At 43.4% G+C, this 15,575-nt stretch overlaps 2 protein-coding genes across 3 annotated transcripts; one reads left to right on the top strand and one right to left on the bottom strand.

Moving 5' to 3' along the window:
* Positions 1–297: 297 nt before the first annotated feature.
* Positions 298–9,959, bottom strand: LOC139368202 (uncharacterized). 2 transcript variants are annotated; one of them, XM_071106849.1, is made up of 6 exons: positions 9,812–9,959; positions 4,626–4,822; positions 4,229–4,332; positions 1,300–4,146; positions 790–998; positions 298–646 (listed from the first exon to the last, which is right to left on the bottom strand). In XM_071106849.1, the coding sequence occupies exons 2-6, from the start codon at positions 4,807–4,809 to the stop codon at positions 571–573; spliced, it is 3,420 nt and encodes a 1,139-aa protein (XP_070962950.1). In that variant the 5' UTR covers positions 4,810–4,822; positions 9,812–9,959; the 3' UTR covers positions 298–570. The 2 variants fall into 2 exon arrangements, with proteins under 2 accessions (XP_070962950.1, XP_070962948.1); XM_071106847.1 differs by lacking the exon at positions 9,812–9,959 and adding an exon at positions 5,368–5,505.
* On the top strand, positions 7,850–14,151 carry LOC139368203 (probable phosphatase phospho1). The gene is made up of 2 exons (XM_071106850.1): positions 7,850–8,053; positions 9,859–14,151. Exons 1-2 carry the CDS (start codon positions 8,044–8,046, stop codon positions 10,677–10,679), a joined length of 831 nt encoding a protein of 276 aa, XP_070962951.1. The 5' UTR covers positions 7,850–8,043; the 3' UTR covers positions 10,680–14,151.
* Positions 14,152–15,575: the final 1,424 nt, after the last annotated feature.

Raw genomic sequence — 15,575 nt, 5'->3', positions numbered from 1 at the left:
CTGCTTGGGATTCCGGACAATCTCAAATACAGACCAATTGCTCCCCTTGCACTTCAGTAACAGTACTGCACACAGTCCTTGAGTTATTCTGTGTAGACGCAGTACTGGAGCTGTGGAGAGCATGACCGAGTCAGCATAAAGCATTCTTTGGGGATCTTTTTGGTTTGCTCTGTTTGTGGTAGATTTTGTAGGTACTTTTTTTTCTGACCAGTAGACCGGTATAATCCAAGTGTCACCACCAAACAACTCAAGATTTTAAAGTGGAACTCTAGCTGGAAAAGAGAGCCAAATGACATCTGAACTGATATCTGTATTTTAATCATTTGAGTCAACCAATATACAGTATGTGTTCAACATATGCGTCTTACATAGGCATTATCATGAACATTTCCTGATTGTGACTATTTTATTGATTGTGAACAATATATATTGTGAACCTTACTTTTTTTTGTTATATAACTTTAGTGTCTACATAGGAAAATGTACAGCAAAAATAATGAATGATTACATTTTTAAAACGCTCTTCGGTCCGTTTGAGTTTTTTCTCATGTCTTGATCCATTGCAGTTTTTCAGCCCTCCTCGATACCATGAGACCTCAGTGCCTCAGCTAAGCATTTGAGATATCTTGAGTCTGGGTATCCATTCCTATAGAGGGGAGACTTATTTCAACTCATCTTTCAGGCCTACCAGGGTAAGAATCTTGGATTATGGCACTGCCACTATAGTTGAAATTAGTTTCATATTTCAATGTCATAGTTTTCATACTGTACATTGGACAAAAACCTCACCTGGAAATCCCTCCCTCGATGCTGGTCTTGTGTGGGATGCTACCCCAGGTCACACAATCCCTAGTGTCCCCTACTCTCACGTTGAAGGTGAGGCCTCGATGAAAGGCACGTTGGAGGCATGGCAGAAGCTTGAGAGTCGTTTCATTCAGAGGCAGGAAGGCATGGAACGTGCCCCCTTGGAAAGACCCCCCAGGGTTTGGATGACCTTTCTGCACAGAGGTGGTATGTAGATCACGAGGAGGCAACACACATCTATAGGTAAGACCTCATCTACACACCCTAGACATAACGCCTTTGTACGACTGTCATAAGGATTCTTTAATGCCTGTCGACTGATGATCTCAGTGTTGATCACACGTGGCTCTATATCAGGTGGATTCAAATCAAGAGCTATTGTAACATGAAACATTTCGGCAGTAATAAATATGTGTGATATAAAAGTGTAGCCTAAGCAAACTGTCATTTCCAATCCCTTTGAACAATTCCCAATTCTCAAAGGTTAGACCTTACCCCTTGGATGCCATCAGGAATGTTGTAGGTTATCTTCAGCGTTGTATCCTTGTTGTACCCAACCAGACTGATGGACATCTCACTGCGGGTCATGGTCCCTCGGATGCCCACGACACCTTCCTGAGATTTAGGACGTACTTTACAGTCGGGAGGGATGTGATTCTGGCACAAGGCCCCGCCACAAGCAGTCATAGACACAGATTCCCCAGTGGTTCCACCTACACAAGATGGACTGGCCTTCACCTCGGTGTCTTTCACATCTTGTTTCTCATTGGACCGGCTTGCCCCGTAATGTTTGGCGGTGGCGCTTTGTGGATTCACTGCATGAGACTTTGTACATTCCACGCATGATGGGCACATGGCCTTTCCACCAGCCGTCCAAGATACAGATGCCCCTGCGGTTCCACATATACAGGACAAACCGGCATTTCCTTCGCTATGGTCCTTTTGGGTCTGCAGTTCCCTACTGCTAGCTATCTGGCTTTCCTCAGGCTTTGGCCCTGTCAACCTCTGAGCACTGTGCTCTGGTATTGGTGCTGCACCATAATTTCCTTCTGTAACTCTTAGTGACCTCTCTGCTTTATAGGGAGCACTGATTGTCCTGAAACTCTTTTCATCCAGGGGACCAGATGCTCCTAACCGAAGCTTCAAAACAGGCACTTTCTTCACATCTGATTGGCTCACTCCCTCCAAGCTCCCTGATGAAGCAATGTTGTTTGCAGAGGTGGTCTCCTGGTCTTGTTTGTCACTACTGGCAGAGCTCTGGTGTGCTGCTGAGGAGTTTATGTCAGCGTTGGATGCAGAATCAGAAGATGTTTTTTTAAGATCAATGGGTCTCTCTTCCATGGTCTGTTCCCCCTCTGTCCCAAAATTAAGCATCTTTTTTAGAAATGACATCGCCTCCATGCAATCCAGGTTTGGACCAAAGATTAAGATGCTCTTAGTATTTGGCATTGGAATGATTTTCACTTTCTCCCATGTCTCTCTCACAGTGGTGCATAACACCTCCACTGTCTCATTCTTCGAGTCTGACACACCCAGCTGTGTTAACAACAGCTCATGGGTGGAGAAGTCCTCGGCTACCTTGGCAATCTGCTCTTTCAGCACCTGCTGACACATCCAGACGTTGGCTGGATCTTTCCCTCTCAGATGGAGGACGACCTCATTTAATGCTTTTTTCTCCGTCATCTGCAGGTCAGAGGTTACTTCCTCTAGCAGTATGTGGAAAACCTCCTTTATGTATAACCATTGAGTTGTGGGCACCACCAGCTCTACACTGAAGACTTGCCTAGTCTCTGGGTGACTGGTAGTTTCGCCTCCTTTGGTCTTTCCAAACAGGTCTACAGCTGAGCTGCTGTCCTTTCTGACTTGTTTAGTCCTAACCTGCCCTGAGAAACTGTTGGACCGTCTCAGAGTGGAAATTGACTTGGATTGTTGGACTACGCCAGTTGGAACCGCCCTGTCCACAGACATGTCCATATCATCCATTGAGTAGCCCTGGAATCCACTAAAGTTTGCTGCTTTTGTGGGTCTGGTTTTATTGTTTTGTGCCAAGTTCAGAGGGGGTTTACCAGACAAGGAAGCAGTGGACGATGGTTCATACCTTTTGAAGAGGGTGTCTTCCTGGAGATCCCTTGGACCAGAACTTGACATTTCAACCTTCTGACTCGTAATCCCTGAAATTGGTCCACTACCAAAACTATTTGTCTGGTGATCCTCAGGAGCCTTTACGTCACCCAAGCTGGACCAAGTCTCATCATCTTTAGGTGTCTCAGAACCCACAGTTCTCCCAAATGTGGCCGCCATTTTGAATTCTTTGCTCCTCACAGCCCTTTGTTTTCTAAGCTTGGTGTCAGGCACAAAGGATAGAGACGCATCTCCCGAGGGGTGAAATAACTCTTGACCGTGCTCCTTTGTTGTCCCTTGCGTGTCCATTAGGAACTGCTTGGCCTCCGACACGTCACTTCCACTTCCCACCAGATAGACATTGGAGTTGTCTTCATTGATCAGCAGCTTTGTGAATCTCTGCGTTAAGGCTTTAAAAGCCTGCTGGAGCCCCAACCTGGGGAAGCTTTCCTTAACCAACTGCTCCTTGCGAAGTTGGGCCTCTTTGTCTTGGTACAGCCAGCCCAGCTCCCCATGCGCAAGCCTTAGACGCTCCACCCCTCGCCCAGTGGCGCCAGTCTTAAGCTGCAGATAGAGGGTGGTGATATCCCTGGTGGTGACGTCCAGTATCTCTACTCCATGCCTGTCGAGGATGTTCTGGTACTCAGCCGAGCAATGCTTTCGGAGGTATCGGAAGATGTCTGAGTCTATGACCATTGAGAAGTCCTCCGTTAAGGTTCCCTTCTCTAATGCCACTGCATCCTCTATGTCATTGATGTAAGATGTATGCAATGCCCCCGCCTCCTCTCTATGATTGGTGTATGATGTGTACAATGCATCCGCCCCCTTTCTATCATTGGTGTAAGATTCTTGAAGAAGGGCACGATTACTCTCAGAGGCTCTACTGGAACATTTCCCCAGGTCCTGTCCGTTGGCCTGTCCTGAGGTGTCAGTGTCCTGCTGTCTTTCTGTTTGTCCTTGAGCAGAGTTGTATCTTTTGTCATCCTTGGTGGCCTCAGCTTTAAGGGAATGGACATCTTTTGAGGTCTGTGAATTGAAAAGTCTCAGCAGACACTTGGTCAGGATTTGGACTTCTGTGTAGCGACCTTTGAAAGTGCAGAGGTCAGCATGAACGTGAAAGGTGCATTTTATGTCGCAGGCATTTTTGAGGATGTCAGATATCGATGTTTTGCCCCCATTCAATTTGCTGTAGTCCACTGTCACAGCTGTGTCCACAAAGAGCTGAAAGATTGAATTAAGAAGAGTGAGACTAGGATTTGACTAAAAAGATGAGATGTTTAGATGGTTTATTCGCATGCCTTACCTCATCTAGGTCCATTTCTTTGCTGTGCAAACTCACACTTAGCTCATATTGCTTGTCATTCACTGATAATGTGTGATTCTGATGTTCAACCACTCTCCGAGCCACTGCGTGTCATGTAGAATTTTTAAAAAGACAACAAATATTATGTTCACGTTAAACTCCTCAAGGACACACTGTAGGCTACCTGAATATGCATTATAGGGTGTGCTCTATAGGATGTCCCTTATCAAGATAATTGCATGTCAGACCCATCAATCAGATAAATCAGATATGTGTGGTATACACACAAAACATCTTGTAATTTGCAGTACTTTTCCTCTTAAGGTTCTCTATGTTTTACTTATTATACTATCTACTTCCTTCATTTTTTTTCCCAAGCCCACCGATGACCTCTAACCTTCACTGTCCTCAAAGGTAATGAAGGCAGAGCCAGGCGTTGTCTTGGAGACTGTGACAGATGAAATATCCCCTCCTCCATTCCTCTTCCGCAGGAAATGAATGTGGAGCTTGTCGATCAGTCTGTTTTTACTGATATCTAGGGGTAACCCACACACTCTGACCGTTCCACCCTCCTTCGCCATCCTTGTTATTTATCTGTAAGCATAGGCAAGGCCAAGGACATCCACAGTTAACAATGTTTTGCCAAATGATGAAATTGCAATCACTGATCACAACCTAATCAATTCAACCGTTTTGAAAGAGTATACAGTTATAATAGCAACTCAGAAAGCGTTAATTCTTTTCAGTATTGAAACCCTCAGGTTTCAGTCATTTCAATATCATATTATCAATGATTCTGACACGTAAATGTAAATACATTTTTATTGCCGAAATCATTTCAGAACAAGACTACGTTAGGCAGGCCTGAAGAACTGCTTCCACACATGCTGTGCGCAAAGATATGAACAAATCATAAAGCAATCTGTCTGTGTAAATCACTCCATGTTTAATAAAAAAAAGTTAACTATGTTGATTTGCATTGCTGGTAATTCAAGTCATGATGTTGTGGCTCGAAAAATATAGGCCAACCCATTACCTGGATAAGAGCCACATATGATATGTCCTAATGCACCTTCAGACCTACTAGGCCTACAACATTGCAAATATATTTGATATTTATTAAAATCTTTGGATATTACCTTTCTTTTGTGTGCGTTTGTCCTAGATTCAAATATGAAACGTGATATGTTATCAGAGCAAAATGACGAACTATTGCTTGCAAATCTGAGAGAGATTATTCTCGGTTCTCAAGAAATGGAAAGTGAAAGGACTGCGTGAATGAGTCAATGATGGCGTCAAAAACATAAAAACAGCAACTATTTTTAGTGAGAACAGAAAGGGGAACATTAGCGTTATCAAGTTCCCATTCGAAGTTTTTAGATACATTTTTGGGGGAATATTTTTATTTTTTTTTTTTAATACATCAAAGTACAATTTCCTCGACGGTAAAATAACTGACACGGTGTGAGCACACCTACCACAAGAGGTCGCCATTACATCACGGAAAGCTAATGATGGGCTCAATTCCAATGATTTATATATACACTAGATAATTCTATACACCAATTGGGGGCGCTGTGTTGAAGTCACGGTGCCTCCATCTTGGCACTCCCACCCATTACAAAAAATATTTTGGAAGCCATAGAAATGCTTTTATTAATGTCTACATTCGTCTTGACACTTTTATTCTATTACAGAAATCATAATACATACTTTTAAATTATATTATGTGAGCAAACCGTAAAATTGTCCTTAAAGTATACTTTTTTGAGATTTAAAGTATCATTTTTGATATTACTAATGTTACTGTCCCACTAAAACAAAAGGAAATATTTAAATACATGTAATTTTGAAACATTTAATTGAAATACTGTAGAATCCATTCATTCCTATGGAGGACTGCTCCTACTGGGGAATGACAAAATGGCCGACAGGTGGCTTCAAAGCCACTCGATGACCAATACGCACAGCAGCATCAGCAATCCAGGGTTTATCATTGCTCAATTCACCCCCAGTGTCTACAGTGATGCACAAAAAACAGTCCACAGGAAGCCAGAAGTTAAATACAATTCCATTTCAACTTTCTGTGCAGGTGAGCAGGAAGCTTGGTCATGATGAGGTTGGAAGATTGAGACAAAATATATAGATTCGATTTGTATTTAGTCACCTGCAATGTACAGTGAAATTCTTAAGCTCTGAGCTCCAACAGTGCAATTGTGAATGAAACAATGAAACAAACAAATGTGTAATAATAACATATGTTCACAACTGTGACATTGATAAATATTAATGTCCATTGGGGTGTGGGCAGGGTGATTGGGGGAGGGGGGGGGGGGGGGGGGTAGTGGTGGTATCTGCTAAATGACTCAAATGTAAATGTGTTCAGCATGATAAGTGTCCATTGGGGTGGGGGCAGGGTAGATGCCTGTTGAGGGGAGAGAAAGTCTCCAAATTGAGAAGTGCAGGGAGTCACCACCTTCTTGTGCCTTCTTCACCATTGTGTCTGTGTAGTTTGTCCATTTCAGCTCCTCAGAGATGAACTTGACATTTTGTAGGTCTCCACGGAGGCCCCTTTGATAAGGATGGAGGCGTGCCCATCCTGGTTCCTCCTGAAGTCCAATCAGTTCATTTGTTTGGCTGACATTGAGGGAAAGGTTCTCTATGTGATCAAGTGTTACATAAAGTGTTCTGTCAAACTGTCTAGTAGTCATTTTCTCATAGCATCAGAAAAGTTGTCTTAATATCTTTGTTTGCCAAAAGGCATCCTGTTTTTTTGTTTGATCTTTAGATCTCAATTTATGACATTGAAAGAGCCTAAGAAGGTTCACTGAAACCCTTCCAACCCAAGAACTTGAGTTCCATTGACGATTAATAGTCAATATACTGTACTGTGGCCTACCATTGAACAACCTTGACCAGCACTCAATGGAGTTGTTGGCAGAGCTTGTACACTGGCACTATGTTCCACCACTTCGATGGCTGAGAACAGAAGATACAGGAGATCTATAAAACAGATTACTGTGGCCCACATGGGTATTGTTACCATGATAATGTGTGTAGGTCACGAGTGTTGCACATACATGAACAAACATAGGCACGCTGTGTTCCAACTCTACACAAATGCCATGAACTACCATTGAATAGTTTTTCAATTCTTCTACCATACGTCAGTAGGCTACAGCGGTCTACTATGCTTTATTGACACATTTTCTCATATGGTGTTTTTCTTCAGCAATATCACTAGCGCGGCAGGAAGCCTAAAGGTTCGAGCGTTGGGCCAGTAACCAAAAGGTCGCCAAAATGTGAAAAATCTGCCAATGTGCCCTTGAGCAAGGCATTTAAACCTAATTTCACCAGGGTTGCCTTTGATAATGGCAGACCCTGGTCATGGCCCCACTCTCCAGGGTGTCTCATGGGGCATATGCAAAACAAAAAAAACAGTTCCCACATACATAGGACAAATATAAGCACCCACCAAAGAGATCATTTAGGTCTATTCTATTCTATTCTATTATACAAAGAGTGTTATACCCTGTGTCAGTACATGGCTGATAGCGCGTAGCCTAATCTACGCACGTAAACCGTGTAGCCGCCTCCTATGTTGTCGCGTCACTGGGACGCAGTTGGACGTCATCGCGGCTGTCGCTCTCCTTGGTTTTGACGCCCATGGTGGGGGAGTTGGAATGCATTTAATTCATCTGCCCCCGCTACCCGGCGAGGCGAAGCAAATGTCCCGTCGCCGACACAAGAATGCGGTAGCCGGGCACCACCAACCACTCAGGACGAGGGGCACAGAGCTGACCATTTGAAAACACATGTTCACCGGTATAATTCTTTGATGTCATAAGATCGTCTATCTATTCTCTCTGTTCTGCTTAATATGGATTTTGTCTTTTGATCCCCTGGCGCGCAAACCCCAAAAATGCACGGTCAATGTACCCAAATCGGACAGTGGAGTGGGTTGCGCTACGGACCTTCAAGGGTAACCTTTAGTCGCATTAATAATAGCTGTTCGGGTGTATATTTAGACAGCTTAGTCAGTGGATATGTACTATAAATAAGGGGACCAGTGTGGGAATGGAAATCAGCGTTTATCAGTCATCTGATGAGGTGCGTTGGAACAGTTATATTGGCATGTGTAAAATTAGATCTGTATTTGATTTTACGCAGGCTGTATCAGCAAAGTGTCTTTGATCGGCCTGGGAATAGCCCATAATCTAACACTGTTCTTCCAAAATGGGCAGGACGTTTTGTTTTTCTTTTGGGATTGCAATGCGCAAATGTTGCAGCACTGCGCTGCTCTTTACACTTTAATTATTTAATCTGCAGTTGCACTTCTGCTTTGCTGATGGGGCGATTTGTTCACGTAAGAGTTCTATGTTGTAACGGTCCGGGTTTAAAATGCATATAGGCACCATTGCATAGGCCTATAAAATCCAACCATGCAAACTAACAAAGCTGTTACTTTAAATCAACAAACAGCAGCAGCCAATATGCCATTTCAATGGGTTGCAACATTTACTAAGACCGTATCATTTATCACGACTATTTATTAGGTTACTTAGACCTAATTATTATTTAGTTGTTACTATGATTGATTTTAGGAACACTTGGGACACTAGGGAATATTGAACCAATTGACTGCTCAGCGTTGGTCCACTTATGGTCAAGATATGCAGTGTGATGTAATATCCTTGTGGCCCCGCCCTCTTTCCCCACTCCAGTCTCAGCAAGACTGCAACAGTAGTGCCTTGTGCCTGCTTGAAGCCTAGCTCTTATGTCAAAATGGCATCATTCCAAGGTTTAGGCTGTGGGCTGTATCCTAGGGGGCTCCGTGTTAATCTATTGAATGAATGTGGAGATGTTCAGCATTGGAATATTGCCAAGTGTAGGCCTAGTGTGCTGTTTAATGATAAAGTTGTGCAGATATTATTTTTATTGCACTATAGCTTAGTAATTCAAGTGATATCTTTCAAAACAACTGGGAGGCTACATTTTTCCAAACTGCATGTGAATGTGCTCCTTGTTGTTTTTCTCTTCGATACATTCCGTTCGGTATCTCAGACCCATTTTCTTATCTCAACTCCACATCTCTTCCTTTCCTCCTGTAGTAACTCTTGAATCCCAAAGTCCAGTCCTAAGGACTTAGTCTGGGCTGGTTGTAATTTCTCCCCATTTCCGCCGCCCTTACGTTGTTGCAATTTAAAGCTCATTAAGCTTGCTCAATGGAAAGTCTCCATGGAAAGGTATTTTCAGTCACAGATTTAATAACAGGTTTAATCAAGGTCTGTGCAACGCATCGACCCATAATGTGGTACTAGTACTTTTTACTTGTGGAGTCTGGACTAGAGGCATACCAGCAATGACATGACATGATGGCAGAGGGTGATAAGACCATTTTTCACATTCAGGATTCAAGATGTCAGCCAAAAGCACACCACAGTGGTTCACAAAATGTACAGTACTATTGGCCTATAGTACACCGGGGCAATATTTTTTAGCTAGGTCACAGTCTTAAGCTACAACTCAAAAGGAAGCCACTAGTAGGTTTTGACCACCATGGTAAACACTGGCATGACTCACTTTGTTCAACCGTCTCTTTCGTCCCCCTGTCCTCTTGTCTTCCTCAGGTGTGGGCGAGCCACCGCTCCACCGCTCCCCAAACATGGCTGCCTCATCTGTCCCTTCCACGGCCCCAGTCCCGTCCCCTCCCAAACGCTTCCTGGTTCTCTTCGACTTCGACGAGACTATCGTCAACGAGAGCAGCGACGATGCAGTGGTGCGCGCCGCCCCGGGCCAGCAGCTCCCCGATTGGCTGAGACACTCGTACCGTGAGGGCTACTACAACGAGCAAATGCAGCGCATCCTGGCCTACATGGCTGAGCAGGGCGTCACTGAGGACTCCATTCGCTCCAAGGTCGAGCAAATCCCCCCCACGCCCGGCCTTCTCACTCTCTTCCAGTACCTCCAGTCCCGCAAGCAGGACTTTGAGTTGGTGGTGGTCTCCGACGCAAACATGTACTTCATTGAGGCATGGCTGGAGAGGGCTGGGGCTCGCCACCTCTTCCACAGGATCTTCACCAACCCGGCCAGCTTTGACGCTCAGGGGCGCCTGGTGCTCCTGCCCTTCCACGCCCACGACTGCCAGCGCTGCCCCGATAACATGTGCAAGCAGGTGATCGTACGCGGGTACCTGGCGCGGCGGCAGCAGGAGCGCGGCGGCTGCCCATTCCAGAGGGTGTTCTACGTGGGGGACGGGGCCAACGACATTTGCCCCATGCTGGCCCTGGGGCCCCGCGACACGGCCTTCCCCAGGAGGCACTTTCCCATGCACCGGCTGCTGCAGGAGATGCAGGACGCTGGGACCGAGGGCCTTAAGGTCAGCGTGGTGCCCTGGGCTAGCGGGCAGGACGTGGTGGACTGCCTGAACAGGCTGGAGGAGGAGAGATGAGATGGAGAAAGGACACTGCAGCTAGACAGGTACCAGATTGTGTGCTGTCAGTACAAACAAATCTGGGACCAGGTATAGCACACAGAAGCAGGGTAGGAATGAACAGATTAGGGCACCTCCAAAAGTTATTGTTAAAAGTATTAAAGAGTAGGAGGAAAATGACACTACGCATGTCCAGTGTTTTTAAGCAGGTGCTAGAGATCCAAGAATATGTTTGTAAAAGACTAAAGAAGACTTGACTTATTGCAAATTATGCTCCCATGTTCTTCATTGACAACGTTTTGACCAAAGGTAGACCTAAGGGTCAAAACATTATCAATAAAGCACACGTAAGCATTGATGATAAGGAAGGATACAATACTTCAGTGTGATTGCAGTGTGCATAGTCTTCCCTTTTGGTTAGCAGTACTTCCGTAAGCATTAAGAATATACATTTTGGTTAACAGTACCATCTCTGTAAGCATTAAGAATATTAATTTTGGGTTAACAGTCCCATCTCTGTAGGCATTAAGAATATTAATTTTGGGTTAACAGTCCCATCTCTGTAGGCATTAAGAATATTAATGTTGGTCCAGTCCACTACTTTGTATGACACCTCCAGAAGTCAATGTGTCATTTGCACCTTGGGATACAAGGGTTCTAATCTTCCCACTTGGTGCTTGACGGCTGCAGTATGTGTGGGTTTTTGTTCTACCCCAGTTCTAAAACATCCTGCAGGTATAGTGCTTTATAAGTTGTTATAAGCATATATGAGCCTTTATAATGTCTTATAATAAGGCGTAATCAATCACGATGCGTAGATCATTATTGAAATAAGATGTGTTGTTGGCTTGGGATAAAAAAAGCCTCTCTGCACACTCTAGCTTTTCGAGATCAGGGTTGGTAACTATTGGGTTGAAGACAGTGACCGTGTCCAAATGCCCATACTAGCGTACTAAATAGTATGCAAAAAAAAAAGTGTTATAGTATGTGAAATTTCAAACATAGCACTCCGAATGCGTCATCTAATACGCGATTGCGTTGACTCCGGCCATTCGTTCATTTTGGTACACCGCATCAATTTATCTGATTATCCGCTGTTTTCAAACATGTGAGTCGGGAAAAAAATATGGTGAATGGATAATATTCTAATAGATCAGACGTCGAAATGAGTATGCAGTTTAAGTATGTAGTACGCTAGTATGGATATTTAGACACAATCCATGTTCTTTACATGGTCCAGGAGTGTGAGCATTGTTTTGTCCCGGCCCAGCCTTAACACGCCTCATTCTGCTAATAAAGTAAGTGATGACTGGTTGACATAAGTTGACTAATGGAATCATATGCTCTAGTAGTGTCTGGTGCCAAAGCCAACACACACCGTGGCTCTCCAGGACAAGGCTTGGGATAGAATGACACAGAGATAGACGGCACACACTCGCTGACACCTAATCTACAAGGGCAATGTACACCGACTTGAGATGCAAAGTGAAGCCCGTGCACCCGCGCTGCACCTCTTTGTACAGTGCACCCTCACATTGTGAGAAACCTATGAAACACTTGAGACATGAGACCTTGGAATCTGTGTGTGGTCCCATGTCTATCATTCTATTGACATTGAAGTGTCTCAATCCCTCCCCCCTGCTATAACTTTCATGGTCTCCTCAGACATTTGAACCCATTGGCCTTCCTTGAACAACCCCATCTCCAGTGTTAACTCTTTCATTGAGCTCTGAGACTTGACAGGGGAGACTATTAACTAATTGAGTCAACAACACTCTATATCTGGGTTGCTATCCACCCCCCAAAAAGGCAGAGAATCAACTAACGTACTCCAGAAATGGTTATTGGAGACTTGTTATCGAATTATAGGGGATGCCTGGAGATGGTGGTAGGTTCTACCATAAGACACCAGGGCATTCCCGTAAGCATTCAAATATGAACATCTCCTCCAGTGATAGAAATACTACCTTGGTCCAGCACACTATTTCAGTGCAACCTCACATACTGAGTCTATGTGCATGTCTATGTAATCTGAACCCTATACAAGACAAGTGGGTGCTCAAAGTCGTAAATCACTGTGAACAAATGGCCATGGGTTGGAGTGTTTGTAACTTTGACCCTGATGCAACAAACAAACAAAAATCCAAAAGGCTTCCTTGAAAATGAACAAACCTGCATGTTGATGTGTTAATGTCATCAAAGAAAGTACCTTTGACAAATTATGAATCAGTGTTACAGCACTTAAATTTGTCTCCGTTGTAACAATATAATCTCTCATCCAACCATAAGCCTACTCATAGGTCAAATACGTTCAAAAACTTGTGCTGCGCTTGATTTGGTTTGTCCGGGACAATGGAACTAATGGAATAGTCCCAAAAGTGTGAACTTCAAATCAAGGTGAATAAAGCGCACCTCAAATACTTTCAAGCATCGGTCGTCCTCAAGTATTTGAAGGTCTTCAAGCTACTGTATGTAATTGATCCAGCTCTGGTTGCCCTAAGCCTCCATGTTCGGGATGGTAGCGAAAGAAGTTGGCGGGTAGAAACAGATTTGACAACCAGGATAACGCACAGGCCTCAATAGATCCTGTCTGTATCTTGGTCTCTCAGGGAGCGATGAACGATGTATAGAGCATTCTGTAATGGAGCAGGAATAGCTGCTGATACAAAATAGTGTTTATTTGCATGTATTAGTTGCATATCAGCTACATTGCTGTGACCCATGATCAGCATATGATCAGTAAATCACATTGGAGATCATTGATTTGCTCTGTCAGACTATTTTGAAATGTTGGGAGTATGATACTGAAAAGAGATGAAAGTATTTTAGTGGTTTGGTGAGAGCCATAGTGGGACTTCACTTTAGCTATCAGTTGAATATGTAATACACTATGCTGAGGATGGTGGTGTTGTTGTACTAATTCTGTGATCACTAGATAATACATAATTGACCTGTAACTTGACCTGTAACTGCAATCCAGACATTAAGCTTGGCATAGAAGAATATCCTTGTTTGAGTTTTGTGCAATAACTGGCTTTATGTTCACAGTATAGGGTTAAGTGAAGAGAACGAGAGGAAGTGTAATACTGTGAAACTCATATCCCCAATGCGTCCCGCACCTATGGGCCGTTTTCACCATATAATCTCACCTCAACTTTCACTGAAATGTGTTACACATGTTAAAGCCCCACTTAAACCAGAATGGCCAGTGTTTTGGGTGCTCCTCTTGGCTAATATATGAATTTCTCTTGAAAATGACGCCTGTGTGTGTTTGTGTGTTCTGGTTTGACGGCTTGAGAAACGTCCTACTTGTTTTGACCGGCATTAGTCCTCCTGCAATACTGAACTGACTGATCCTCACTGTTCAACTTTAAGAGACGTTATGCTGCGTACTTCATGTTTTAGCCTGTTGTCTTTAATCTAGAAATCAATGAGACCATGTGTGTAATGTACCATTGTAATAGTAACAGGAATATAAAGCCATCAACAAACTGAGCAGGTTTTCCAGATTTATTTTCATCTGTGTTCACTGCATCAAGTCTTGAATAGGAAACCTAATAGAGAATGAGTCGAATATATATTTGATGAATGTAGTTAAAATGTTGACACAGTATGACCAATTGTAACTCCCTTGCTTTGGAATGTGTCAACAATTGAAACAATTTTTTAAAATTTGAAACAGCATGCCAATTAAAACATGTCCCCCCCTACTTAACTATCCACTATTTATCCACTCAAATATCCTTGTAAAAGATTGTCTTCGTCATGCAAGAAACAGAGGCGTCATGCGCACCATTTTTGGACTTCACGGATGGCCATGTACACCGTCTTGGAAATAATGATGTGTTTGCAAAGTTTGATACCATGGGCTCAATAAGGATACCCACAGGTCTTATTTCCACAAGGTGGCGCCAGTTGAATATGTTTCTGCCAAACGACTGAACGTAGACTACAATACAGTACTAGAGGATAAACGCTAACGTAAGGGAAATGCAATCGAATCGACTGTCAGAAGTCAATGGTGGCGTTCCAGTTCGTCAAAAGATTGCTATATCATATGGATGTTGTTCCTGAGATGTTAAATTGTTCTGAAGGCATTGTAAAATCTGTTAATCTGCTCAATGTGACTGCATCAAACGCACACACACTACTACATGTATATCATAAATCAATCAACATCGTTTTTTTTTGTACTCAAAAGGGTTGATGTGTTATCACACAGTTACTTTCAAGTTACCTGTCAAAGGCGTCCTGTTTATCTCGTAACCAAGAAACCAAATGTTTAACATAGACTAGGGTTCGGGTCAACAGTATTGCTGATCACATGCTATAGCATTGGTTTGTCTGAATATGACAGAAAAGGCCTGAAGCCTTTTGTTAGTGATGTAGATGACATCTGGTGTTTGTGGTTGTCCGTGTCACTTTACTCACACTGAAGTGAGTTGAGATGCTGCTGAAACTCAGCCAAGTAACCAGTTGACTCAGCACACACACACATGTGCTCACACAAGCACACATACACACACACGTGCATTTATGCACACTTTAACGGGCGCAAACACATACACACACACTATAATAAGGACTTTTCCTTCCACTGAATTTTAGACGGTCATATCTCTGTTTATGCTTTCTTCCTCTCTCTCCCCCCCTCTCTCTCTTTGCCTCACTCTCTCTCTCTCTCTCTTTGCCTCTCTCTCTCTCTCTCAATTTTTATTTACATTCAGCATCACTATGTCAATGGAGATTTAGTAGTCTTTCTAACAAAGATATCGACATATATTTTGGGATGTCGTGTATCCCTGGAATTAATCAGAATTCATGTAAACATAACAGTTTTGAAAACATACATTGTCCAAACAAAATAGTTTCTTGGCACAACTTACCCTGGGTATGGGGTAAATGGAGCATATG

Source organism: Oncorhynchus clarkii, chromosome 16, assembly GCF_045791955.1.
Source record: "Oncorhynchus clarkii lewisi isolate Uvic-CL-2024 chromosome 16, UVic_Ocla_1.0, whole genome shotgun sequence".
Lineage (NCBI taxonomy): Eukaryota > Metazoa > Chordata > Actinopteri > Salmoniformes > Salmonidae > Oncorhynchus > Oncorhynchus clarkii.
The sequence above is the reverse complement of the archived record's forward strand: the minus strand, read 5'-3'. Positions and strand labels throughout refer to the sequence as shown.

What these genes read in the sequence shown, in the direction of transcription:
- LOC139368202 (XM_071106849.1), bottom strand. Translation starts at nt 4,809, where the DNA reads ATGGCGAAGGAGGGTGGAACGGTCAGAGTGTGTGGGTTACCCCTAGAT. An exon ending in AAGAAATGGACCTAGATGAG is followed by an intron (nt 4,147 to 4,228) that starts GTAAGGCATGCG and finishes TCAATCTTTCAG; the next exon opens with CTCTTTGTGGACACAGCTGT. An exon ending in ATCGAGGGAGGGATTTCCAG is followed by an intron (nt 647 to 789) that starts GTGAGGTTTTTG and finishes TCCCCTCTATAG; the next exon opens with GAATGGATACCCAGACTCAA.